The sequence below is a fragment of the Stegodyphus dumicola genome, chromosome 4 (assembly GCF_044657685.1).
Source record: "Stegodyphus dumicola isolate Sdum_Otavi_A_Nest chromosome 4, ASM4465768v1".
Taxonomy (NCBI): domain Eukaryota; kingdom Metazoa; phylum Arthropoda; class Arachnida; order Araneae; family Eresidae; genus Stegodyphus; species Stegodyphus dumicola.
In genome coordinates this window covers 89,885,058-89,912,644 of record NC_140771.1, presented here as the reverse complement: position 1 = coordinate 89,912,644, position 27,587 = coordinate 89,885,058, and the positions used below count along the sequence as shown (strand labels likewise).

Below are 27,587 nucleotides of genomic sequence, written 5' to 3'. Positions count from 1 at the left end.
TTACATAGCATTAAAGATGCAGGCTCTTACATAAAGGCTTACATCAATAATAATTATAAATGATTTCAGATTTGGAAATCAAAACTTTTAACAGCCAATACCAAACAATTTTTATTGTCCAATGGGAAACTTTTGATTGTCCAATAGGAAAACTGCTAAGTGAAACTAACTTTCAAACTGCTTTCCTCTTGAACAAACTGCATCCCTGACCTTTCTTGCTCTCAAATGAATATGTCGCTTTACCTCCCTCTTTCATCTATCACACTGTCAAAAGATGCAGAGCAGACAAAAATGTGATCAAGATGGCAAGCAGATTGCAGCCATCATGATGTATAATTGATATTACGAATGTGTTTTTCAACAACAAAATGTGTTAAAATAATCGCAACAGCTAACATTTGACTGCAACTGCATATTTACGCATCTACATGGCATCAACTTCCAAATCATTCTAAACATACATATGTATAAACAATTTGTTCAGACATTTTTATGTGATAATAATTAGACTAAATAATCTGATAAACTGAAACATAAAAACTCACCATGATTACGGAGTAAAACCTCAGCAGTGAACAGTGGCACATGAAACATATCAGACGTCTCAACAAGAAGCTGATCTTTAGCTTCTTGAAGATCTTGAGCTCTTAATCCACTTGCAGCCTATATATAATTCTCAGTTATCATAAACTATAATTCTTCAGGCCTCTATCAATGATTGGCAAAATTTCAATAAAAAGACTACAATTTACCTCTTCCGTATTATCAGCTTCATTAATAGTATGAATAATGTCAGATGTGTCAGTCTGTTTAAATAAAAATAACTACAAGTTAAAATTCACAACTAAAATGTGCAATTAGATAATATTAGCATTTTACACCTAAGAAATGATCTCCAGACTTATGTATTAGTATAACAACCTTGTCACAATCTGCAAGACTTACAATTGCAAAAAAATTACTTAATTATATACATATTATAGAACACTAGCGTGCAAAACTTAAGCAACTTTTCTTATTTTGGCTGTAATTTCATAAAACATTAACTGTGAGTAAAATTCATACTACAGGGACACAATGTAGTATTTACAGAAAGAAGAAAATATAACAGCAAACAAAAATGAATAGGACGCATACTGTATGGAATGAAGTGAAAAATGTTTTATTGACAGAATGACATTGGTACAGAAAACTGTCTGGCCAAGAGGGAGGCCCACAAACCAAAGAGCCTTTTTAAAGGGATATGACCTTCCCTAAATGCAATGATTACATTACACTGTCTATCGATACTCAACACCAGATTTTTTAACACATCTTGGAGTAAGAGTAGGAGTATATATATCAAGGAGTATATGTTTCGGTTATCTGGTGTTCTCCTAAGAGTAAAACCTTACCTCTCTACATATCAACTAAAGCCGAGAATCATTTGTCAGACTGAAACAACTTCCATTGGGAAAGAGGATGAGGTTCCATTAATGAGGTGTACAGTCTTTGTGTTCTTTACACCACTGATAAACTGATGTCAATGGTGTGCAGCACTCAGGATGGTGGCAAATAAGCCACAGTAATGTATTCTGAAGTCGTCTGGCCACAGTAAACCAGGAGACCTGTCATCCAGTTCTCAAGGGCATCTGCTGAATAATGTTACCGGCTCTCTGGTTTTGATCTCTTTTCACTTACAAGGTGATATATCAGCCATCAGTCACTACTGTTTTCCTTCACCAATCATCATCAATCTTTCTTACAGCTGCACTTGTTGTTTGAAAGCCTTTCCAAGCTTGAGAAATAACACTTTGATCAATTCCAAATTCTTCGGTGACAGACTTCAAACTACACCCCTACTCATGCTTGCTAATCATTCAATCACATGTAAAGGTGCCCTGGTATTCTTTGTAGCCATAATACACATACAATCTCCCTTTCACGTGCAGATGAATGCTTGAAAATGTGCCTTCCTTTCTCATTTTTAAGTTGCCTTGCACGACATTCGCTGACTCCTCATGTTTTGTTTGCCAATGTTCCCTCTCATGTCATGATGCTGATATTTGCATATGCATCACCTATCTATTCAGTTGCTACTTGCTTTTCATCCTATTGATTGCAAAATGCCCTTGGTTTTTGCAATCAATTCATTGGTTGTACGTTGTATTTTTCATTGGTTGTACATTTGTAAATGTTATTGGTTGTATGTTGAAAAACGAATTTGCTGCTTAAATTTTGCTCACTAGTGCATGTTATTATACATACTATTATTCATTCCAAAAATCAATTAATACACATCCTTATAAGCAATTTTTTCTTGTGTGCTTGTGAACTTTTGTTCTTGTGAAAATTCTGTGGACATAGCTTAAAGAATCAACTCAAAGTAATTGCTTTTTTTAACAATTTTGCAGTAAATTTTTATTGCAGGCAAATTCCAGAAGTGCATATTTTAAAACTAAGACATAAAAAAGTATCATGACTTATCTATAAACCAGAGCTGTGGAGTTGGATTCATGGAGTCGGAATCGGAGTTAAGCAGATTTTGGGTTTAAAGGAGTCGGAGTTGGAGTCACTAAAACCCATTGACTCCGACTCCAGTTTATGTTGGACATTTGAATATGAAATGAAATTAAAGTGAATTGAAAAAAAAAAAAAAAAAAATAATGACAAATTAAGTTCTTATTTTTATTTATAGACTATATACATTAATAAATAGTTATTTTCTATTTTATTGACATATTAATAAATAAATATAAAGGAGGAGGATGGATGTGATATTTGCCATTATTGATTAAATTGCTTCATTTAGTTACAATTTAGATAAGCAGCAAGAACTCCCAAAATTGAGGCCATTCTTAGGACGCTAGCAGGAAAAGGAGCAATTATTGATCAAGGAATGTTAATGGGGAAGTACATATTTGGTGATATAGAGGTTGTAAGAATTAAGAACTTTTTTAGAAGATGTAGATAACCCTAATGTTTCACTAACAGAAAGACTGTGGAAGGATCTTGCAGAATTGGAAACACTTCTTTCTACACTGAATATAGCCACAAAAAAGCTACAATCTTAAGAATTAACAGGAGGCGATAATGGACGAATGTGATGTTTGCTTTTTCTGAAATGGAGGGTTTATTGCAGAAGGAATCATTTCTTCAATGAAAAAGAGAGAAACTAATTTGCTAGACAATGAGATCTTGCTAGGTTCAATATATGTAGATCCCCCAAACCGAATTTTGTTGGATGACAAACAAATTAAAAAGACAAAGAACGCCATCTATGAACTTTCATTAAGAATGAAATTATTCTCAAAACAATTGCAGTATTCAAATCAGGATAGTCAAACTGCAGACATTGCAACTGAGTCTCTATCATCCTCTTTCAGTAAAGAATTAGATTTTGAGAAATATTTGGATAATATTGAAAAGGCTTGGCAAACCAAAGCGAATGAAAATAAAGAACCAAGAACCTTTAGATATAAAAATGAAAAAATACAAACAAAATTTCTATATGACATTTGAAGATATAGAGAATTATGATTGCTCTTGCAAGCCACCTCTTTTAGAACTTATAAAAACCTAGCCTGAAAAGTTAAAAGAAGTAGCCCTAACAGTAACAGTTCTTCCTCCTATTCAAGTCAGTGTGGAAAGACTCTTCTCAGCTCTGAAGTTCATCAGATTGGATCTACGGTCCTTTATCAAAGAAGATCTTGATGAAGCTATACTGGTTCTTAGAAATTTACAATGCCAGTTTTTCCATTTCATAATAAATGCTAATTAATATAAATAATTTGCTATGTCGTCAATTTTTTTCTATTTACTTCTTTTATATTAAAAAAATAAGCTGCAACCCATGTGTATATCCTTACATATATATGAGGGAGTCGGAGTCTAAAATTTCAGGAGTCGGAATTAAGAATCAGAGGTGATTATTTTGCTTACTGACTCCACAGCTCTGCTATAAACACACTTTGAATTTAGAACATAAAAAGAATGCATACAAGAATGGTGATATTGCTTGTTGAAACATTGTTATGGGCATGGTTGTCAGAGTTTAACCCATATAGGACAGCTCAATTAAATTTCATTAAATGGAAAAAAAGGTAAACAGATAGATAAAATTTGGCATAACTCCCTTGAAATAGATGTAAGTTTCATATGCAGGCTAAAAAACAGGCCTTCATAATTTCATTAAAAATATGACTTTAAAAATAACCCTTTAAAATAATTTATTTTTAAGCCATTATTTAGGATTAAAATCTATATTTTTTCTAAACAGATATACAAGTAGATTCAGAATTCATCATCAATACTTGGTGGGGAGGTAGGGAATAGGAAAAGGAGATTTCACATAGGAAAGTATGGGCGCAGACGAACGCATGGTGGTGTAATGAATTTGCAGATATGCATGTAAATGCCAGGCATATTCCATTCCAGAAGGTCCAGTTGTTCATGCAACGCCATTGTGAGTCATTCATTTTAGCACATGGTCAGCAGTTCGAGCACCTCTTTTAAGTTTGTAAAACTGATGCAAAGAAATGTTACATGTAAGATAATAAATGTTTTTTTCCTTACTACTTCCTTTTTATGTGTTCTTTCCATCATTGAACTGGGGTCATTTTGTCCTACTACATGGCATATGTGCCCATGCATTCCTATGTGAAATCTCCTTCTTTCCTATTCCCTACCTCCCCACCAAATATTGATAATGAATTCTGAATCACCCTGTATATACATTTCTGTTAGTGGATTTATAATAATATTTATAGAAATAAAAATATCCATGAAAAAATTTTCTTTTTAAGGTATTTTGTTTGCATTGTATATGTGCCCTGTAAATAGGACAATGGTCCGATCCCCAACTGTTTTACATTCGTCACTTCCCCAATTCAAGAATCATGTTCCTTCAAACCAATTTTGAACAACAGCTATTCATACAATGACGTTAACGTGACATACGGAAAGATTCAGGAAGAGATTATTCTGGAATTTTCTTTGGGTATCTTTTGCATTGCATTTCAAAAGTAAAATGTCACATGACCTCCTAAATAGGTTTTTCTAACTAAAAGATGGTTCCTCTATCCATACGATGCTTCTTCAGCAATAGTAGTAGCAGATGTAATTTTGGATTTAAAAAAAAAAAAAAAAAAATTTTAAATAGGAATTAACCTGGAAAGTTTCTTTTTTGACCTTAGATCCTAATGGCTCCCCTGTGGGCATACAAACTGTGACATCAGAAGAAACCTTTCTATAGAACTGCACATGCACTTGTTCTTTTGAGAGAAATTATCCGCAGTATTTTTTCTAAAGTAGATCAGTTATTTCTTTGTTAATCACTTGAGTGAAAATTTCAATTGTCTTTTAAAGATCAATATTTTTAATTGACAAGAAGATTTCTAACAGCTCTAGAGGCTCTTGAATTTATGAATTCCCCCTCTGATGAAGAAACTGATAAGCATGAAATGGTTATTATTCCCCCTGAACCTGATTCAGTTAGTGATGAAGAATAGATAGGTGATTCTGCCACAAACTGTAACATATTAGTACCATGTGGCAAATCTGAAACAGAAGATACCACAGGAATTGTAAAAATTTTATCAAAAAACTGTGAAGAACCTAATTTTGATGTCAAAGCCCCTAAGTAGAAAAAATGTGAACTCCAATTCAGACTTTCAAGCTGTATTTCTTTTCAAGACCATCAAAATATTCTAAATGTGGTGCCAGAAAAAACTCCATTTGAATATTTTCACATGATGGCTGAAGACATGATTTCACATACAGTTGTAGGGACTAACCAGTAAACAAAAAAATTACCAAAGGACACTAGAGACGATTCCAGCTAAAAACATGCAATAGAAAACCTACAACTATTTGTAAATTACATAATATTAGACTGTTTATCGACTGTTTTCCCAATTTTAGCCTCTGAGAAAGTAAGCAAAATTTTTGTAAAATTTAGGAGTATATTGGACCATTGTCCTATCAACAGGACAGCTTGTAACTTAATAAAATCCAAATAATACCTGGAAAATTTTGTTTTATATGGGTTACTACCTCATATTATTGATACCTCTACAGTGTTACATTTTCCGGCGGAAATTTTTGAGAGTGGTTAACACATTTAAAAAATCTGGCAACTTTTACTAAAGTAATTGTGCTGATATGTAAGTACCATGATTACTACAATATACGAGGGCTATCCAGAAAGTAGATTACGTTTTGGAATAAAAAAATAAATAAAGTATAGGAAACAAATTTTATTATATACAGATGAAAGCCACACTCAAATACTACTTTTCTACATAGTCACCATACAAATTAAGGCATTTATCGTAGCGATGTACGAGCTTGGAAATTCCTTCGTCGAAAAATTCGGCCGCCTGCGCCTTCAACCACTTCGTTACCTCTTCTTGCCTTCTATCTTGCACAAAACTTGTGGTAACCAAGCTTTTCGCTGATGATTTCGTGCAACAAACTTCGCGAAATTTGTGGAAAACTCAAAGAAAGTTCCGTTATTGTGAAATTTCGATTTTCACGGACTTTAGCATCGACTTTTTCGAGAAGTTCGGCGGTCACTATGCTGGGTCTCCCACTTCGATCTTCGTCGTGAACATTGGTTCGGCCATTTTGAAATCTTATGACCCACTGACGCACTCCACCTTCAGTGATAATGTTGTCCCCATACACTTCACGAAGCTGCCGATAGATTTCTATCGGTTTACAGTTTTTTGCAGTCAGAAACCTTATTACTGAGCGCAGCTCGCGGGATTTTCAATTAACGCAGACATCTCAAACCGTCACAGTATCTGAACGGAGCACAGGACGAACCTCTCACTAGCACGGCTAGATGCAGACTGAGCTGCGCAACGCTCTGACCCCAAGATGGCCGCGCTAGCCCCGCCCCTAGCGGACACAGACGGAAACGTAATCTACTTCCTGGATGGCCCTCGTATATATTAAAAATACAAGCATTTAGATTTCTGAGTCTTGTAAATATAAGATAATTTATATCAAACTGTTTCAATTCTTTAAAATTTTTATCCAAGTTAAAAAACTATCTAACACAAAAAGCTATTGGACTTCTCAATGACAATAATCACAAAGCTTTGAGGAATGATCATGTGAACAATGCAATAGGTGCAAAGTGCCTCATTTCACAACTGCTATAAATTCCCAGAATGCAGCACAAAATGTGGCCCCAATTCATAATAAATGTAGATTGGCAAACACAATAGATCTGCAAGATTTTAAACAATCTGTCATTAACAAAAATGATGTACCCAATCATAAAGGCTCATATGTTATAGAAATACAATGAAACATGGCAGAAAAAGATAGGAATGCAAGCAGAGTATGTAGACCGCATTAGACTCACAGGTGTTAGCATTACATATGCCCCACATAGTAAAGTTTACATACAGAATGAAAGAAGTATTTGTGGTGGTGATGAAGGTGTGCTAAATTTAAAATTGGGATAATTGCTTATTTGAACCACTTCTTGAAGTGCCACTCATGAACTGTGAGAACAATGTTACACACCTTTTGGAAGTTCATGCTAGTAAATATGTGAGTGAAAGGTGCCACCTTGTGTTCTATTGCTATCAACTGTATGAAGAGACATGGCAATTTGCTGTTTTTTGTATGCATTATCTTGCATTTCCAGGCAACTGCTGCTAACGTAGGGGCTCTCAACACTTTTTATCCTTTGCAACTCCTTTCACCACTGCCAAGCAATCATCCCCCACCCTCCTTTCCAAATCTCAAGAATGTATATAAATTAAATTTAAAAAAGTATAAAAATGTTGATAAATACCAAAACCTGAATAAAAGTAGTTTTTTACATTCATAAACTAAAATACTTAGCAGGTAAATAGCATAGTTTCAGAGAAGAAGGACCATATGCCTTTGCTCTCTCAAACTATGAAATTCCCCACGGTTGAGACTCTGTGCTATGGGCTTTCATTACTCCAATACAAGACACTCTCATAAGAAGCTTTTCAATGCACACTGGAACTATGTCATCTGGTGGATATTTTTGCATTGCTTTTATCATTAATATTTATAACACAGCATTAGAATTACAAGCTATTAGATTAACTGTACAACACACTTATTACTCCAAAACACTATATTGTTTCCATTCCTTGTGACAGGACATCGTTTAATAATTACTTATCTGTTGAATTTGTAATTAAATTAGGCGATCAATGGCTAGAAAACTGTCCAGATATCTTTAGTTACATTGCTCCATAACTGTTAATATTTGGCATAAAAGAAATTTTTCATAAATTATGAGTTTACAATTTTCATTCAAAAACAAAAATTGAGGAGACAAGATTATTACAAATCTCAGTATATTATAAATGCATATGCATATATGTATATCCCAAATGATTTCTTATATACAGGGTTTAGAAGAAAGTCTTGTGCATTTCATTTATTTCAGAATGAATGCTCCTAAACTGTGGCTATATCAGGCATATATTTGTTTACTAAAAGAGACATGTTCGTAAAAGTAATGAATGATTTTAGCATCCTTAACATTAAGTTTTCAAATTTAACTCTGCAACAAAAAGAAACACATGAAAATTTTCTGCACTACTTGATAGTATTCTGTTACAAATAATATATCAATTCTAGATTTCTCATATGTGTACTATACCTCACTTATAAATTTTGTATTCAAGTTTGAAATAGGAAAGGTATGTTCCTATACAACAGCATCCCAAATTATTCAAGTAACAAACATCTAAACATGCCACATCAAGAGTAATATTCAACTCAACAACAAAGTGCAGCACTTGCAATAAGGAATATCAAAATCATCTCAAAGCTACTAAAGGCTTGCTACTTGTTCAATTAGCAGTGTGAGATAATAATACTTTATGGTGAATATAATGCTAGAAATGCTTCCCAATAGTATGGATACTATTTTTCATTCCCTCCACTTTCAACTAAATAGACCATTTCCAGTTCACCAATTCTCAGAGACAAGACTAGTAAAATACTGTGCCCTTGCCTGACTAACTTAGATAGGTATCTGAGCGATTCTAAAGGCTATTCTTGAGATATAATGGTATTTGTTTTTAAAAGATGAACTCAGTTCTCAGTACTTAGCAACACTAGTTTTATTTACTTATAAAAAATTAGTTGAGTTTCATGGATCTTGCACCAACTGAGAATATTTTGATTTAGAAGATGTTCTGGCCATGGTAAATGCTCATTAATAAAGTTCTTTTTAAGTGTTTACTTTAGAAGTATCTAATATTAAGAAACATTAAATTTTCAAAATCATCAACAAGATAGGCGTTTACCAATCTGAAATGAAGGTGATTAGTAAGATACATGGATTAAAAACTCAACACGTGGAAAATTCTGAAGGAGGAAACCATTCATCATGTACAATAATGATATCATCAAATGATAGTTATTCATTTTTAACAACATTAACAAGGCAATGCGTGCTGTAATTGGTTGCATTTAACACGTTGATTGCCACGTGCATTTTACGTGGTTAGCCTATGACGCCAACTTGAAATTTTTATCATGCGATGTATATTATGTTGAAATATTATCTCCAGAAAATAATGTGAGTTATATAATCGTGCTTAATGCATTTTTTCGTGGTGGGAGACCATTACTGCGATTTATAATTTAAATTTTTATGATTTATTATTCTTCAAACCATTATAGTAACAATAGTACAATTTAAAAATTTATCAGTATCGATATTTACTCTAAGTATGTATTTTACTATTGGTCGCATCACTGGTGGCACCCACGGCGCTGTAGCCAAGTCGAGTGCCAGTCACTGGTGACCTCCATGGCAGTCAATGTGTTAATAATACATTAATGGAAATTATAGCCCATTGCTAGGTACCAATTCACAATAATTAGATGACACTGCATAATTTTGAAACTGGCCATTTGCTTCTACTTTGCTATACAGTAGAGCTACATATAAAAATTTTCCCACTTTTTTTTAGGAAATATTAAAACCATTTTTATTGGGTTAGAATGAAAACAGACCTAGAATGTAGATAATCTGGAAATATTCCTAAATAAGACAGTTGCTTATATATCATCCAATAACTTCTCTATGCAAGACATGATTTTTTTAACTAGCATAACAATGTAAAAAGTATGACTTAAAATTTCCTTTAGATTACTTTTCTGGGCAACCAATGAGATAAGGTGGTTAGCAAGAACTGATTATTTGATACACCACTGCATCCAAATTGAAATACCACATAAGGCAAGGATGTTTGTGAAAACACAATTATCAGAAATTCTTCAACATTTTTATATATATATTGGTCAAATGTACATTTACAAATTTGAAAGCCCACATATTGTTAATCATATGTTACTTAAGTCAGAAGCAGTGAACTGTTGATACAGTACAAAGTCTCAAATCCAGATGTTCAATATCTGCAATGATTTAATATCCAGACATCTGGACCATCAGCTAAAAAATATATATATATAATTGAATAATAATAAAAAATCCCCTCCTTTACAAAATCTAGGAACCGAAAATATAATACTCCACAAAAGAAAGCATGTATGTTGTAAATGCGATTTTTCTCCTTATTGAGATTCCTGCATGTCACTTTCAAAATGGCTAGGGAGTAGCACCAATGCCAAAAACAATACATTGATTGACATTGACCAGTATTATACTTTCAGCCCTTGAATAGTTGTGGAGGGGATATGGCCAGCCCTATGCATTTTGCCACCCAGTACAATCTCTAAGTCCTCAATTCTAAAGTCAGTACTCCTGAAATTTTAAAACTTTTACCATCCCTAAATTCTACTTCCTAATGCCTCTCCTAAATTCTAGAAATTTTGCACCCCTTATTTTTCCTGGTTGCTGTTCCTTTAAATTCTATAATTTTTGCTGCCTGATCTGTTCACATCAGATCTGGCACCACCCTGTATAGAGTTTGGAACGAGCTTAGACTCAAGCTTGATACTCGATAATGTTTGGTCATTTTCGAGTACTCAATACTCGAATCAAAGCCCGACGGGCTTTCGAGCTCTGTACATACAAAATGTTTTTCGTTCTGCATTTTTTAAATTTATTTGTCAACATATTTCTTAAGAATCCTAGAAGACATTTTATTGGTGTCATAAAACTGCTCCTTTTTAAGTACATAACAACTAAAACTTTTGCATTTGTATTACAGATAAGTAAAGTTAATCAATAAAAGGATTATAAATATATACAGCAAAATAATGCTTTTACTTTTACCAGTACTTTTACCTGAACAGTATTGAAACTTGTTTTGGTAAAGAGATAAATTTGTTGCCGTCTACAGTATATACAGTACAGTACATAGAAATGCAAGGATTTTTAATCTTTACCAATAGAAACAATATACTTTTAATTTTAAGTAGTAACGTGTATGCAATATTAAATAATGATTTTCTTAGTATCAGTAAAAAAACAAAATTACAAATTCTTGAGCATTGAAAACACCGTGTTTTGCAAAAAAAAAAAAAAAAAAAAAAATTATTACAGAGTAATACACAGAGAAATATACGCAGAGACACAAGCAGAAATACAAACAGAGATACAAGCAGATCATGTTTTAACAAATCATAAGTAAATAGAATGGGATTAAGTTTCGAAATACTTCAGACCTGACAGAAAGCTAATGCATCGGACGTGACAAAAAGCTATGCTTCCTTTTAACCAATAAGAATGCAATTACTAATATCAACACAAATTTAGTTGAAATTTTAGCAATATTTTGGTAAAAATGGTTAATATTATTGGAGTTACAGCTGTGAATACACGCATATTGTAGAATAGTATTTTCTATTTTTTTCTAGAATAGTAATCATGCCGAAAAACAAAAGATTAACCGTTTGGAGTCATTTCGCCACGGCAGACCAAAATTATGCACGTTGCAATGAATGCAATAAAACAATTTCCATTTTAAATGGAAATACGTCAACAAGGCATTGTCATCTAAGCAGCGTTCATAACATTGGCGTTGACAAAGCAGAGGCAGAAATGACAGCTAAAAAAAACATAAACTTTGGATAATTTCGTAATCAAAACATCAATTGAAGAGATTATTGCAAAAATGGCTGCAGTAGATGGTTTATCAATTCGTCAAATCACTCAGTCAGAGTTTATTCGACAATCATTGGCCTTAAAGGGTATGAAGCTTCCAGCTAACGAAAAATCTGTAATAGCTCTTGTTCATAACCATATGGAAACTGTGAAACAAAAAATCAAAAATGTTATTAAAAAAGATATTGCCAAATCAAAGAAATTCTTCATTCCATGGATGAATGGACCAGCATCGGTAATCGGAGATTCCTGAATATAAATCTGCATACTGCCTGCCAAAAAAGCATCAGTCTAAGACTGGTAAGAATTTTTGGAAATTGTGATACAAAAAAAAAAAAAAAAAAAAAAAAAAAAAAAAAAAAAATGCAAGAACTCGTAGAAGAGCACCTTGAATCTTTTGGTCTATCATTTAAGCATGATATCGTATCCACTACAGGGGATGGAGCAAGCGTTATGATCATGTTCCGAAAAGACTCACCTGCTTTTCATCAAACATGTCTTGCACATGCCTTGCATTTGGCTGTTACAAAAACTTTTTATATATAAAAAAAATCAGAGACAGAAGAAAGTATAGATGAAAGTTCAGGAGAGACTGATGATTTTGATGACATTGATAATGGTTTGAGCATTAATGAAATTGAATTACAGAATGAATCGTTCAAGGAAAACATAAATATTGTGAGACAAGTTGTAATTTTTTTCAAAAATTCTGTTATGTGTTCAGGTTTGTTTAAGTCTAAATGTAGATAAAAATTACAGATAGAGCAACAACTCTTTCTGGATTGTAAAACCAGATGGAATTCAATGCTGAAAATCCTTGAAACATTTGTAAAATTGTATGACGTTACAAAGGATTTACTCATTGAACTTGGATCTGAACATCTTTTAACAAATTTAAACCTGGAATTAATAAAATTGATAGTCTTGGCATTAAAACCAATTGAAGTGGCACTTAACGCTATGGGTGAAAAACACGCCACTTTACGAACAGCATACATTTCTATCAACTTTATGCAAGAGAAGTTAACTGAACAAGAATCTGAAATAAGTAGTTCTCTTTCTGAAAATATTGATTTTTACTGCAATAGCAGGATCAACAAAAACATCATAGATTTGATGAATTCACTAAACAACTTAAATAAAACGACATCAAAAGCTTCTATAGAACTAGCAGCTGCTTTAATGAAGCATTTATTTATGTCACCAGATTCATCACCAAATTCCTCAAATGAAAAATCAAGCAGTGAAGCAGAAACAACTACCAAAGTTGGTGCTTCTCTTGAAGAACAACTTACAGTACTATTAGAAGCGTTAACCAGCAAACTAGCGGAAGGTGACCGGTTTAAAAAATTAAGTCAAGAATTTACTTTGTCAAAAAGTAATGGTGAATTGACTGCAAATTTAAAGAGGTTACTTGAAGCTATTTACAGTATAAAACCAACGTTGATTGATTCTGAGAGAGCATTTTCCATGGCCAACAATTTTTCAACCAAAATTAGGTCGAAGCTATCAGCTAAATCACTACATGCACTGGTGTTTTTAAAATATTTTTTCTTTAATATAAATGCATAAATAAATGTATTAGTAAAGAAAAAGCTTCTTTTAATTTTGTAAAAAATATTATTTTAATTATAAGTCCATTTTAAGTCTTTTGATAATGTAAGTATGTCAACTTCAAATGCTTGAAAGCCTGAAAAAACAACCAAGCTCGAGCTTCAAATCATCGAGTTTTACTAAACCCTAACCCTGTAGCATTCTTCTTTCTGATTTAAAAAATAGACAAAACCCAACTTCGCCATTATTACAGATCATCTAAATTTAAACTGTTCATTTTAAATCCTGAATGTTCCGAAATGCAGAATTGCCATAGTTCGAACAATTTTGGGTCTCAGATTTTGTAATGTATACTAGATCGATGTATACTAGGGTTTGTAATGTATACTACTTTGTAATGTATACTAGGGCGATCCACTCTAGAACTGATTCACTTCACTGAACGAATGATCAGCGTTTCGAAAACAGGATGGCAGTTTTTTAACAGTTCACTGAGAGCTGTTGCTGGGAGACGTGTCAAAAATTTGATACCTCTTAATGTAAACTATAGCAGTCTTTCCTTTATTATTTACAGGAAACATCTCTGACTTATTTTTTATATGTGTTATGTATGCATATATGCGTCCTTTTGGCTTTCTTGTGTTCCATCTAATATTTCAAAAACAAAACATAAAATAAACCGACGCTGCCTGTTTGCAAAAGAATAGAGGTTCCCCACCCCTATCTGGCCATGTGAGGATTTATTTGTAATACATAGATTTTAGGAACTAGTTCCTCAGATTCCCAGCTGTCGGCACTTACAACGCACCAACACTAGTCGCAGATCTCGGTACTTCGGAGTCATTATTTTTCACACTTTTTATTGCTCCTGCTCTAAAGCGGATATATTTCCGACCACTTTTTCAAATTTAGCTCCTGTAAAATCTTGATTATTTGCTCTTTTCGCTTCCTTGGAGCTATTCCTTTGAATTTCTTTTCGATTCTTTGAATACTGTGTCCTGATATAGCTTTGTATATTAAGTATTACCTTTTTTATACACTATTATTGTAATATTTATGTAAAATAACAAACTATATTTTTATTTATTTACTTATTTTAATCACATCTTGTAATGATGAGCTGTGAATTTCTCTTTAATCTTCTTTAGAATTAGTACATATTTATAAACATAAATGTTTCCATCTAATGCATTGTTTCTAGGTGCAGAACAAAATGTAGATCCTACCAAACAGAAGGACTTTGAGTGATATTTGGAATCATTTTGCCAAATTAGATTTTAAAAATGCCAGTAGTGTCAGCAGACAATTATCTGTTCTTTAGGAATCTGTCTCCAATCTAGAAATTTATTTTTACATTGTGTTTTGTAGTAGCAACAAAATACCAACTGTAGTAATAAAATAATGTACTCTTAATAAACTTGAGCTTAGTTTTCACTATTTTTTAACTTTTAACATTTTTTTTAATGTAGAAAAGTTTTTTTCCCCCCCAGGGAATCTTAAGAGTACAGTTGAAAGAAATCAGTCCAGAGAGTGAGCAGTTTTGTTGAATTGACTCCAGCGATTCCACTCCTTGTTCAATTCTGTCTGCTTTTTGAGTAGTGTGCAAAGATAGGAATCCTTGCACATTGTTTGATTCATGTATGTTCCAAACGCATTCATCAAGGTCATTGTTAGTGAATGGTGAATCATTAAAAAGAACTGATTCACTTCAGTGAACAAATTGTTCCTTTAAAGAAGTCTGATCTGATCCTTTAAAGGAGTGGTTTTGCCCATCTCTACTGTATACTCAAATTTAAGTTCAGCATAGTTAGATATTCTCAGAGAGCTGAATATTCCACAAAACATGTCTTCTAGAATTTGAATTCACTGAAGAGTTAGTTGTTTTGCTGATCAAGGGTTATCTGAAGATTACCACAACATCTAAAGATTATTATTTCTCACTAATGGTACATATAAATATCATTAAACAATTGACTTCAGACCTCTCAACAGCTGCAGGTACTTGAATAAGTAGAATTACAATTTAAAATAAGTTCCTACAAACATGGTCTTCATACAAGGCTACAGCTGCCAACATATAAAAAAATTGGGAGATTCTTGAGTGAAAAAGAGGGCAGTTTCCAGGAGATTTTCCCCACTGTGCAGTGATGGCATTTCAAAAGAAGTCTAAAGTGGCTTAAATTCACTTTATAATGCATGATTCAGGTTACTGAACTATTAATAATGTGATTTCGGTGCAAAACACATTAATATTTAATAGATATTCTAAATCATCAAATAATTAAATCAATCAGTCAATTAACAAATAATTAAATTACTAAATATTTTACGTTTTTATGGCTAAATTAATTTTGTAAATTTTCTTCCACTCTTGAGCTGTGAAAATTCTAAATATGAAAAGAAAGCTTTTAATTATCAAGCACTTTTAAATATGATCAAAATAAAATTAATAAATAATACATATACTATTATGAAGATAAACTTAGCAATGTATCATATATTAATGTAAAACAAAATTAAATACAAATATTTATGGATTCAATCTTTATGAAATGTTCAACAAATGTCTATCTTAGAAAAAGATAATTCATATCAAATAAATTTAAGAAGGAAAATTGTTGGTATGCAAATAGTGATGGACCGTCGCCAATAGCGCGATAAACTGTATGAACTGAAAACCCTGCAAAAGAGTTAACTGTGTAACACACTTATTCTTCACACTTACTTTTCCTACTCCTTCAGGAAAGGACAGTGATGTGACACTCTCTATAATATAACTCCTTTTTCAATGTATATATTTGGAATACTAACGAATTTTTTATCTATTTTCATGTATTAATAAAGAATGTGTTTTGTGATCTTATAATTTCCGTCTACACCTATTTTGGATTACAATTAGGTATAATCTCACTTGATGCTGCGCTGGATGCAAGGTAAGAAGAATGATTTTGCTCTCTATTTTTATTAATTTGTTGTAACTTTGGCATAGACGGCTTGGTCACAGAAACGATGATGCAATCAAGCAACTTGTAAAAAAAGAACTCGCTGAAGGAATTAAAGTAGATAATTGTAGATGATACCAAATGCCTTCAGTGCATAAAATGTAAACTAACTGATTTTCCATATCCCAAAGAATCGAAATTCAGAGCATCTAAACCGCTAGAACTTGTTCACACCGATGTTTTAAGACCAATACAAACACCATCTGTCAGTGGATACCTATACTTCGTAACTTTTATTGATGATTACAGCAGGTTCACAATGATTTACCTAATGAAAAAGAAAAATGAAGTAATATCTAAACTAAAACAATTCATTGCTCTCACAAACAATAAATTCAGGAGAAAGGTAAAAACGCTAAGAAGTGATAACGGTGGTGAGTACACAAGTAAGGAACTTGAAGAATGTCTTATAAAACCTGGTGTAAATCACCAGCTTACTGTACCGTATTGTCCAGCACAAAATGGAGTCAGTGAATGCAAAAATAGGTCTTTGATGGAGATGACAAGATGTCTTTTGGCTGACTCAGGTCAACCTCATAAATACTGGGTCGAAGCAGTGCTGACTGCAAATTATTTACAGAATCATATGCCTACAAAACCAAATGCAAAAACTCCATACAAATTATGGAATAACAGGAAACTCAACCTCTCTCATCTGAGGACTTTCGGGTGCAAGGCTTTTGCTTACATCCATAAATCTAAAAGAGGTAACCTGGATGATACTGCTATAGAAGGAATACTTGTCGGCTACGACAGCAGAAGTAAAGGCTAGAGAATTTTAATTCCTGGAGACAAAATTATAATAAGTCGATCTGTAGGATTTATTGAAGACACTGGAACTGATGAGCCTGTAAGCATCTATTTAAAGCAGAATGAAGAAAATTCTAAGGCTCAGAATGGGAAGAAATAAAAATAGAAGAACCTGAAGAGAAAGAAATATCAGAACCAGAAGAAAAACCTTTGGAACTCAGAAGATCGAACAGACTCACAAAAGGTAAATCTCCTGATCACTACGGATTCCATGCCAAATATCCAATCTCCTCAGAACCCAAAACTTGGAAGGAAATTCAAAGTTTGGAAGAAAATGTAAAAAGAAAATGGCTAAATGCTGTTTGAGAAGAAATTAATTCACTAGAAGAAAACAACACTTGGGAATTAGTTGATTTACCAAAAGGAAGAAAACCAAAAGGATGCAAATGGTCTTTCAAGACAAAGCTTAATGCAGAAGGAAAAATTGAAAGATACAAAGCCAGATTAATCGCAAAAGGATTTAGCCAGAAGTTTGGATCTGACTATAATGAAACCTTTGCTTCTGTAGTAAAATACACAATGCTATGGAGCCTTCTTATGTGCAGCTTCGTATAAAAACATGTCTGTCAGACATATCGATGTCAAAACAGCTTTCCTTCATAGAGAACTAGAAGAAGAAATTTACATGACTCAACCCGAAGAATACTCAAAAGCTGGAAATGAAAATAAAATTTGCAAGCTGAAGAAATCTATACGGTCAAAAGTTGTTAATTAGGACTCGTCGGGACTTCGGCGATTGCGGATTATCGATTTTTCCGGATTATAGATCATCAGTTTAAATCTGGTAAGATGGCATGCAGAAATTATAAAATTAAAAATATGAAACCATAATTTATGAAATAAAGAACTGTCCCATTCTTGCCAATAGATGGCCTTTTCTTTTTCTCTAATTGAGTTCTGGGAACGAGGCAGATTGGAATGGCTCTGAGGAGCGTAAAGACGAAACTTCAGACTCAGAAAACAATTAAAATGTACTGTCTTAAAATAATTATCACCTACCTTGTAAATAGTGTATATTAGTGTCTTATTTGAATAAATAAGTAAAAGACAAGATGGCCAGTTACTTCTAATAGAAACTCTTACTGGAAAACCTGATTATTAGAAGCCTGGCGTCGCGAACACTGAAGATGCAGCAGGTAAGGAATTTTACATTAATTTTATTGTAAATAGAAGAACCTGATGCAACATTTTTATGGCGCCCAAACAGGGACGCCAGGTTTTTTTGAAAAGTTCTAATAAAGTGAATTCAAAAGCTGAATATTAAAACTGAAGATTTTAATACTTGTTCTTGAAGTATTCAGCAGAAGAATAATTTTGTTTTCTAAGTAAGTGTTAAATATTTCTTTTTCATGAGACATATATTTTGTGTAAGTGTTTGAATCTAAGAAGATAATGACAGAAGAAAAAGTGGATAAATTAAAAAAGAAAAGAAGTATCTTAAGAACTGCCGTTACAAAACTATTTAGGAACATCGAAAGTGAATTAAATAAATCAGAAGTTAGTATTAATGAGCTCGAAGAATTGTTAGAACAGCTTAATACTAAAACCGCAACACTATCTAATACCGATGTAGAAGTTGAACCAATTCTGAGTGTAGATGAATTCGAAAATTAATTCAAAATTACAGAACAATATCGCGAGAAGATAACGTTATGGAAATTCAGGCTTAAGAAACAGATTAAGGAACTTAATCATGACGTAAGTGTGAAGATTTCAGCAGTTTCGGTCCAGGATAATGACTTAAATGCACCGAACACTCAGCAAAATATAAAAGATACACCTAATGTTAAATTCCCCAAACTTTCGATTCCTGTATTTTATGGGAACAGTAGTCAATGGCTTTTTGGAATAGTTTTGAGTCCTCAATACATAATAACGAATCATTGAACAAAGTAGACAAATTTAATTACCTGAAAGCATATTTAGGAGGAACAGCTGCTAGTTGCGTTCAAGGACTTCCGTTATCGCCAAAACATTATGATTCAGCAATTCAAATCTTACACGACCATTTTGGAAGGAGAGGCATTCTTATTAATGCGCACATGAATAATTTGCTGAATGCTGAATCATTAAAAAATGCGAATGACATTTCGTAACTTGTATGATAAAGTACAAACACAGATTAGATGTCTCGAAGCGCTACATGTTGTATCGGAATCTTACAGCGCTTTTCTGTGTCAGATGATTTTGAAGTTATTGCTTTCAGAATTAAAGCTTGAATTTCATAGAACACAAAATGTTGGCACCGATTATAACATAAAAGATTTAATGTCATTTTTACACGCAGAACTTTCATCCAGCTAACGCACAAGGTCAACGATTTCGCAACAGCAAAAAGTATCCGATCAATGACAGTCTTCTTCCCCCCTGCAACGAAAAGCGTGTGTGGTCTCACAAATAGACATAATAAACCGAAGATTCCGACCGCTACAGATTTGTTTACAAAATCCGAATGCAGGGAGGAAAATATGAATTGCGTCTTCTGTAATCAATTCCACAAGATTTATGACTGTAGTTTCGTTTCCAGCTTATCATTACATGAAAAAAGGGACTTGTTCTATTTGTAAAAAACAACATGCAACTATTATGTGTAATAAACAAAATCCTTCTGTCGAGGTTTCGAAAATTAAAAACGACAAAGAGATAGAAAATAAAGTACTTTTAAATCAAGCAGGATGTTCATAAGTATATTTGCAAACTTTAGTTGTTCGCATATATGGAACAGGGAATAACCAATTTGTTCGAGCGCTAATTGACACCGGAAGTCAAAACTAATACATAAGCAGGTATGCAGCAGAAAGGTTACAATTAAGAAGCTTAGGTGAACCAAGTGTAACCCACAGACTTTTCGGTGGCATAGAAGTTTCGGAAAAACATAAACGTTGTAGAATAAAATTGGGTAGGGTAGATAAACGGTATAATTGCAAAATCAATGTATTGGATGAAAGAAAAATATGTTCTTTGGTCCCTAAAATCAAAAATATACACTGGATTAGGGAACTTAGAAGAAGAGGAATTTACGTCAGTAATGTTTTTGAAAATGGAATTTACAGATTATTCCAGGAGAACCCCCAAGATTCATTTGTTGTTAGGGGCAGATGTTCCTGCAAATTTATTTACAGGTAAAATCGAAGCTCTTCCTTGGGAAAGATTAGTTCCTGTAAGTACAAGACTTGGGCAGACAGTCATGGAGAAAGCGAACACTGACAATTATGAAATAGAAAATTCCTTTTCAATGCTTTCATTATCTTTACATATTTCTGATGCCACGCTGTCAGAACTCTGGAGGCTTGATGTTATCTGAATAAGAGATCCAGTTACAAAGAAGTCTAGAGAGGAAAGGGATTTGTAAGCAAAAGTACAGTTCCAAAATTCTGTATCTCTAAACAAAAAGGGGCGTTAAGAAGTCGCACTTCCGTGGGCGGAGAATCATGTACCACTCTCCACCCACAAGGATTTAGCTTTGAAACGTCTACAATCTACCACCCAGAAACTTGTATCTCAAAATTTATTTTCTTCATACAATGTAGTTTTTAATTACTGGTGTAACTTAGGAGTGATCGAAGAAAATATAGCGGTTGACTATGGACATTATTTGCCGCATAGACCGGTGATCAAAGAAAATAGCTCAACACTAATTCAACCGGTGTTTGATGCGTCTGCGAGGAAACAATTGTCTCCTTCTCTAAATCAGTGTTTGGATTGTGGGCCAAATTTGATAGATCTAATTCCTTCTCTTTTGTTGTGATTTCGTGAAGGCAAGTTTGCTGCTATATGAGACATTGAGAAGGCTTTCTTACAGATCAGTGTAAAGCCTCAAGATGGAGACTGGCTTCGGTTTTTCTGGTGGAATGATGTGGAAGAAAAGAAAATGAAAATATTTCGTCATATTAGAGTAGTATTTGAGGTTAAGAGTATTCCTTTCCTTTTGGCAGCTGTTATAGAATTCCATCTACTAAAGTACATAAAAAATTCTTCATATGATACGGAGATGATAGCTAAACTCTTGCCTAGCTTCTACGTAGATAACGTTGTTGCCAGTTTTGACAAAGAATCTGAGATGATCCAGTTCATCGAAAAATCTCGAGAAATAATGTATGAAGGAAAGTTTAATCTTTGAGGTTGGTTACATAATGGAGATAACTTGAAACAGGAAACTTTCACCCGTATTGGGTCTGTTATGGAACTCTCAGAAAGGTAATTGAAATTGGAATCTGAAATGGCTAGAAGATTTTGAAATGGATATAATAACAAAGAGAACAATTCTCGCTGTAACACACAAAATATTTGATGTTATTGGAATTGTGAGTCCTGTTCTCTTGTATCCTAAAATATTGTTGCAGAAACTATGGAAAACAGGAATTTCTTGGGATACTGAAGTCGATGAGAGTACAAAACAAAATTTTGTGAATTGGTATAAAAGCCTTTTCCTCTTAAAAGAAATATCCCTCCTACGTTGGATACATTCCAGCAAGGACAATAGGAAGTTCTGCAGCATTCACACATTCTGTGATGCCAGTAGTAATGCGTATGCTGCTGCAGTTTTCTTGAGAACTATGACGAATTCTGGAGTTGAAGTTCATTTGTTGGCATCGAAGTCTAGAGTAGCTCCCGTGAAATCTATTATGATCCCTCGTCTGGAAATGGCAAAATGTAGAAACACATTTTTGGACGGATTCTTCAACAGTTTTGACGTGGATTCAAAGGGAAGAGATTGTCTAGGCTGTCTTTGTGAAAAACAGAGTCAGGGAGATTAGGAAACTCACGGATCCAAAAACGTGGAAACATATTGCTGGAACAAAAAATCCAGCTGACCTCCCATCAAGAGGTTGCACCGCCAAACAACTTTCAGTAGTTAGATGGTGGGAGGGCACCGATTGGCTGAAGAAAAATTAGGAAGAATGGCCTAGACAAAGGGAAATACCGGACATGGAAATAGTGAATTCAGAAAAAAGGAAATCAGTCAATTCTGCACTAAATACGCAAAGGGCAGAACATTTGTTTGAGAAATATTCATCTTACCACAAAGTGTTAAGAATAACTGCTTGGATATTCAGATTTATCAACAACTGCAGAAGACCAGATTCTAAACAATCAGGAGAACTCACTGTCCCTGAAATAGCAACCGTAGAAAAGAAAATATGCAAGATAATACAGATAGAAGCACTTGGCAAAGAACTTAAAGTTAGAAACCTTTGTACCTTTTTTGACTCAGATGGCCTTATTTGGTTAAAGACCAAGATTACTAGAAGAGAGGAAGAAGAAAATTTTCTCTGTCCAATTGTACTGCCCTCAAATCATGACTTAGGTTAATTTTAGATTACCATTTGCGACTATCCCACGCTGGTGTGCAATTCATACTAAGCAATATTCGACAGAAATTTTGGGTCCTGAGAGGAAGAAAAACAGTTAGTAAAGTACTTATGAAGTGTGTTTGCTGTAGAAGATATAGCGCAAAGAATATAGAGACTGTTTCAGCACCTCTTCCTGAAGATCGAGTTAAAGATGCTCTGCTGTTTGAAGTGACCGGAGTCAATGTAGCCAGTCCTCTTTAAAGACTAAGACTTTAAAGACTTTTTTAAGGAAAGAAAAAAAAGTCATGGATCTTGCTCTTTACTTGTGCAGTCTATCGCATGATACATCTTGAGCTGATAGAAAGTTTATCAACAAATGCATTACCCTTGGGATTAAGAAGATTTATTGCCAGAACAGGTTGTCCAAGTATTATTTACAGCGACAATGCCACTAATTTCGTTGGAACTGAAATTCTGTTAAGATCGATAGATTGGAAAGAAATAGAATATCATTCAACTAGTATGAGAATACAGTAGAAGTTTAATTCCCCAACTGCTTCATGGTGGGTCGGTTGGTGGGAGAGGTTGGTACAAACAGTGAAGAAGATGTTGAGAAATGTTCTCGGAAAGTCCTGTGTCTCTTACGAGGAAATGTTGACTATACTTTGTGATATCGAATCAGTGATTAACTCAAGACCCCTTACGTACCTTTCAGAAGATCCAAATGATCTCACGGCACTAACTCCTTCAATGTTTCTACAAGATGTGCACGACATTGGAGTACCAGACTTAGACTACCTGGATACCATCAATCTGACAAAAAGATACAAGTTCTTGCAGAACTAAAAGAGAACACTTTTGCAAATGATTTCGTGATGAATATTTAGCTATCCTAGTGCAAAAACCATCTAAAACAATCTACTCAGACTATCAACAAAAATGACTTGGTGACAGCGACAACAAGAAGAGAATAGATTGGCGAATAGGTCGTGTTGTATAAATATATCCTGGGAAAGACAGCGAAGTACGTGTTGTCAAAGTGAAAATTGTGACAGGTGAACTCCTAAGACCTGTGAAACGTATTTATCCTCTCGAACTTGATAGACCTAACTTGTTTAGTGACTTCACCATGAACAGAAAGAACTCTGCCGATAAGTGTGACAGTGATATGAACTATCAAACTAGATATGGACGTAAAACTGTAAAACCTGTTACATGTTTTTAAATTGCTATACTAATTTTTGTTTCTTTTCAGTATTTTAGAAATTTAATTGTCCTAACAGTAGTCAATTGGAACATGTTATCTGGATATGGTATGAATGTAATGCAGAAAATGTTTAGATGTGTAATACTTCTTTGTAAGTATTAATTTTAGAGCATTAGTTACTTTTCATATTTGTGAAAGTTGTACTTGAATTTTTGTTTGATTATTGATAAATTTTGTTTTGATTTTCCCATCTTATCGAGGTAAAATCAAAAGGTGGGAGGATGTCCCATTCTTGCCACTAGATGGTGGGCATCTCTTCCTTTTCTTTTTCTCTAATTGAGTTCTGGGAACGAGGCAGATTGGAACGGCTCTGAGGAGCGTAAAGACGAAACTTCAGACTCAGAAAACAATTAAAATGTACTGTCTTAAAATAATTATCACCTACCTTGTAAATAGTGTATATTAGTGTCTTACTTGAATAAATAAGTAAAAGACAAGATGGCCTGTTACTTCTAATAGAAACTCTTACTGAAAAACATGATTATTAGAAGCCTGGCGTCGCGAACACTGAAGATGCAGCAGGTAAGGAATTTTACATTAATTTTATTGTAAATAGAAGAACCTGATGCAACAAGAACAATTATGATCTAAAGAGTATCAAAATTTACAAAAAAAAAAAAAAAAAAAAAAAAAAAGGCAGCTTAATATTTATTTGTTTACTTTATTAAACATTTCTTTCAATGTATGTTGTTTAAGTTGCTTCGTTTTATGTGCTAATACTTTCTCTTTAGTTCTATAACAGACATAATTTCTTTTTCAGTCACAAAGTTCCGCTGTTCAAGTCCTATAATTGTTGTGTAATACCGACTAATTTGTCAATCGAAATTTTTTCGTTTTCAATAACCTCTGTGTCACTTTCTTCACTATCGGAAGCAAATTATAATCACGTGGAATCTGATTTAAATCATATCAAAGACGGAGTACATCGAGATGAAATACTACATTTAGTAAGGAATTATAAGCCAAATAAAATAAAAACATCTGCCCTGAAGATAAGGATAGTGCTGACAGATCAACTTCCAATTCATTCCGCGGCAGAATTAGCACAATCATTTCATTAACTAACTTAATTTCATTTACTGCTAAAACATTTTCTTAAAAAAGGGTAAAAATTTAAAATCAGGAAATTCAATAAACTAATATCCAGACTATGACATAAAATCGAGTCTCCAGATAAAACCAAGACAGCTGCCAACTGTCAAGCCCACTACACTGCATCTCCCAGTATAGAGCATTTAAGACGATCTCAATATCATTATCAACAAAGCCAAGAATGACGAGTCCAAATATGGTAAGGTATGAGTCCGAATTCAATTAAAATAACAATTTTGAACATACTGCACACCTGTTAAATGTCATCCAGCAGTAAGACAATGCCCATCTGCACACAGAAAACATTTCCAGGAAATGCCTATACATTGTCATAGACCTTTGACCTATCAGATCTTCACACCTACCCTCAATCAAATATGTGTACGGCATGATAGCAAACCAGTTACAGCCATCTTACAAATTATTTGAAATTATCATAAAATGTATTATAAAAATTATCTTATTTATTTAAATACGCAAAGATAAATGCAGCAGCCAGATTTACTTGGTGTTGTTATGCAGTCTTCCTTTCTAAAGAATTAAAAACAACAATGTTATAATTTGTATGATTTCTTGTGCTTTATGCAACAACAAACTTGAAGTCAGAATGATCAAAACTGCTATATTTTGAATTCACTATACACTACCCTTCTCTTCTTACAAAAAATATCTTATTAATAATAATTATTTTTAGCACAGTACCTCTTAATTTATTAGCAAAAATTAATATCCTCACAAAATATTAATTCATTAGCATAAGATTTATAAACTTACATAAAATAAAATTTTTGTTTCCAAATATTGTGCAATTTCTTCATGTTTATTTTTCACGGCAAGATCACATATAGTTTCAGAAGACTTATTTTCTACAAATAAAGGAGCCCCATGACAAACAAGGATCTGAAAAACAGAAAATATTTTTTATAGATAACCTAAAAGAAATTTTCATAAAATTATCCCTTAGTTAATATAATACTTACAGTGCTACAGCCATATCATAAACAAAACAAAAAAAAATATTATCAGTCAAATTATAATTACATTTACAACAGTACAGAATGAGATCCATAATCGTCTGGTGTTCAACGATTTCAGAAATTTCCAGATCATAGATCATCAGTTGAAATCTTGTAAGATGACATGAAGGAATTATAAAATTAAAATATAAAATAGTTGTTCATGAAATAATAAAGCATTTATGACCTCAATAAAATCAAAATTTTGAAAAAAGCTCAATATTTACTCATTTTATTATATTTTCTTTCAATAAAACTCATTTAAGCAGTTTCATTTTTTGTGCTAATATCCTGTCTTTAATTTTATAAACAGACATACTTTCTTGCTCAGTTACAAAGTTCCCCATTTAAGTTCTGCAATTGCTATATCAAGAATTCCCATTAAGTTGTCAATTGAAATCTTTTCATCCTCAACAATCGCTTTGTCCTTTTCTTCACTATATATAGCTATATTTTCTGAATTTAAAACTATACTACAGTTAAAATACAATAACACGCCGAACAAATATCAATTTAGATGTCAACCAACAAAAATCAGTGTTATATTTTCAAATTTTCACAGGACTAGTTTCGACGGTTTTACCAAACCATCATCCTCAGCTGCAAAAGCACAAATGAACAAGATACGATAAAACCCAGGTAGCATGCATTCGTAAATAGCACGAGAAAAATACGTGCAATTTACGAATGGCGCTTCGTATAAAAAAGTTCAAGTTGAACGTGAAAATATCATAAAAGTGTCCAGTAGCAGATACTAGATATTTATGTATATTTTTACGTTATACTATATGTAACTTTCATGCAAAATTTAGGTATATTTACACGAGAGACTGCTGTTCATTCGTAACTTTTACGTATAATATACGTAAATTTCAGGGATTTACATAAATTTTTAGTAAAAATTTACGTACATTTATCGCATATACGTAAATCTCTTCAATTTTTTGCTTCACTTATGAGTATATATTTAGTAAAAATTTACGTTAAATCTCCCTGATTTTTTACTGTATATAAACGTATATATTAGATAGAAATTAAAGTAGATATTCCCCGTATTTTACGGTACAAAAAGGTATATATTTGATAGAAATTAACGTAGATATTTCCCGTATTTTACGGTAAAAAAACGTATATATTTGATAGTAATTGACCTAAATCTTTCCTATGTTTTCTTTGCATATGCAAATGACTTTGGTAAAAATTTAATCCGATGTCTTCTCCTCTTTACTGTGTATAAATGCATATTTTTGGTAAAAAATCTGCATAAATCTCCAATTACCTTTTTAGTGCATTTTTCGTAAAATGTACTTATTTTAATCACATATTTTTTCATAAATCTATGCAAAAACTCTCTGCATGCTATGATTAAAAGGTAAAATGTCATTTTATATAAAATTTTTACATATCTGCCTTTTAGTTATGTACAGCAATATGGAATATATATAACTGGAAAATTTAAATGCACTAGTAAATGCAAAAAAAGTAAAT

General features: G+C 33.0%; 1 protein-coding gene across 8 annotated transcripts in view; it reads right to left on the bottom strand.

Annotated features, from left to right (window-relative positions):
* LOC118203782 (ankyrin repeat and IBR domain-containing protein 1-like) overlaps positions 1-27,587 on the bottom strand; it is a 253,441-nt gene that overhangs the window by 177,212 nt on the left and 48,642 nt on the right. For all 8 annotated transcript variants that reach the window (XR_015040715.1, XR_015040716.1, XM_085815207.1 and 5 more), the window contains 3 exons: positions 25,858-25,983; positions 753-806; positions 546-663 (listed from right to left, as the gene is read on the bottom strand). Coding sequence is in view for 6 of the 8 variants with exons in the window: in XM_085815207.1 (XP_085671333.1) it covers positions 546-663; positions 753-806; positions 25,858-25,983 (298 nt within the window). In the remaining 2 variants the exon portion in view is untranslated. The remainder of the gene's footprint in view (positions 1-545; positions 664-752; positions 807-25,857; positions 25,984-27,587) is intronic.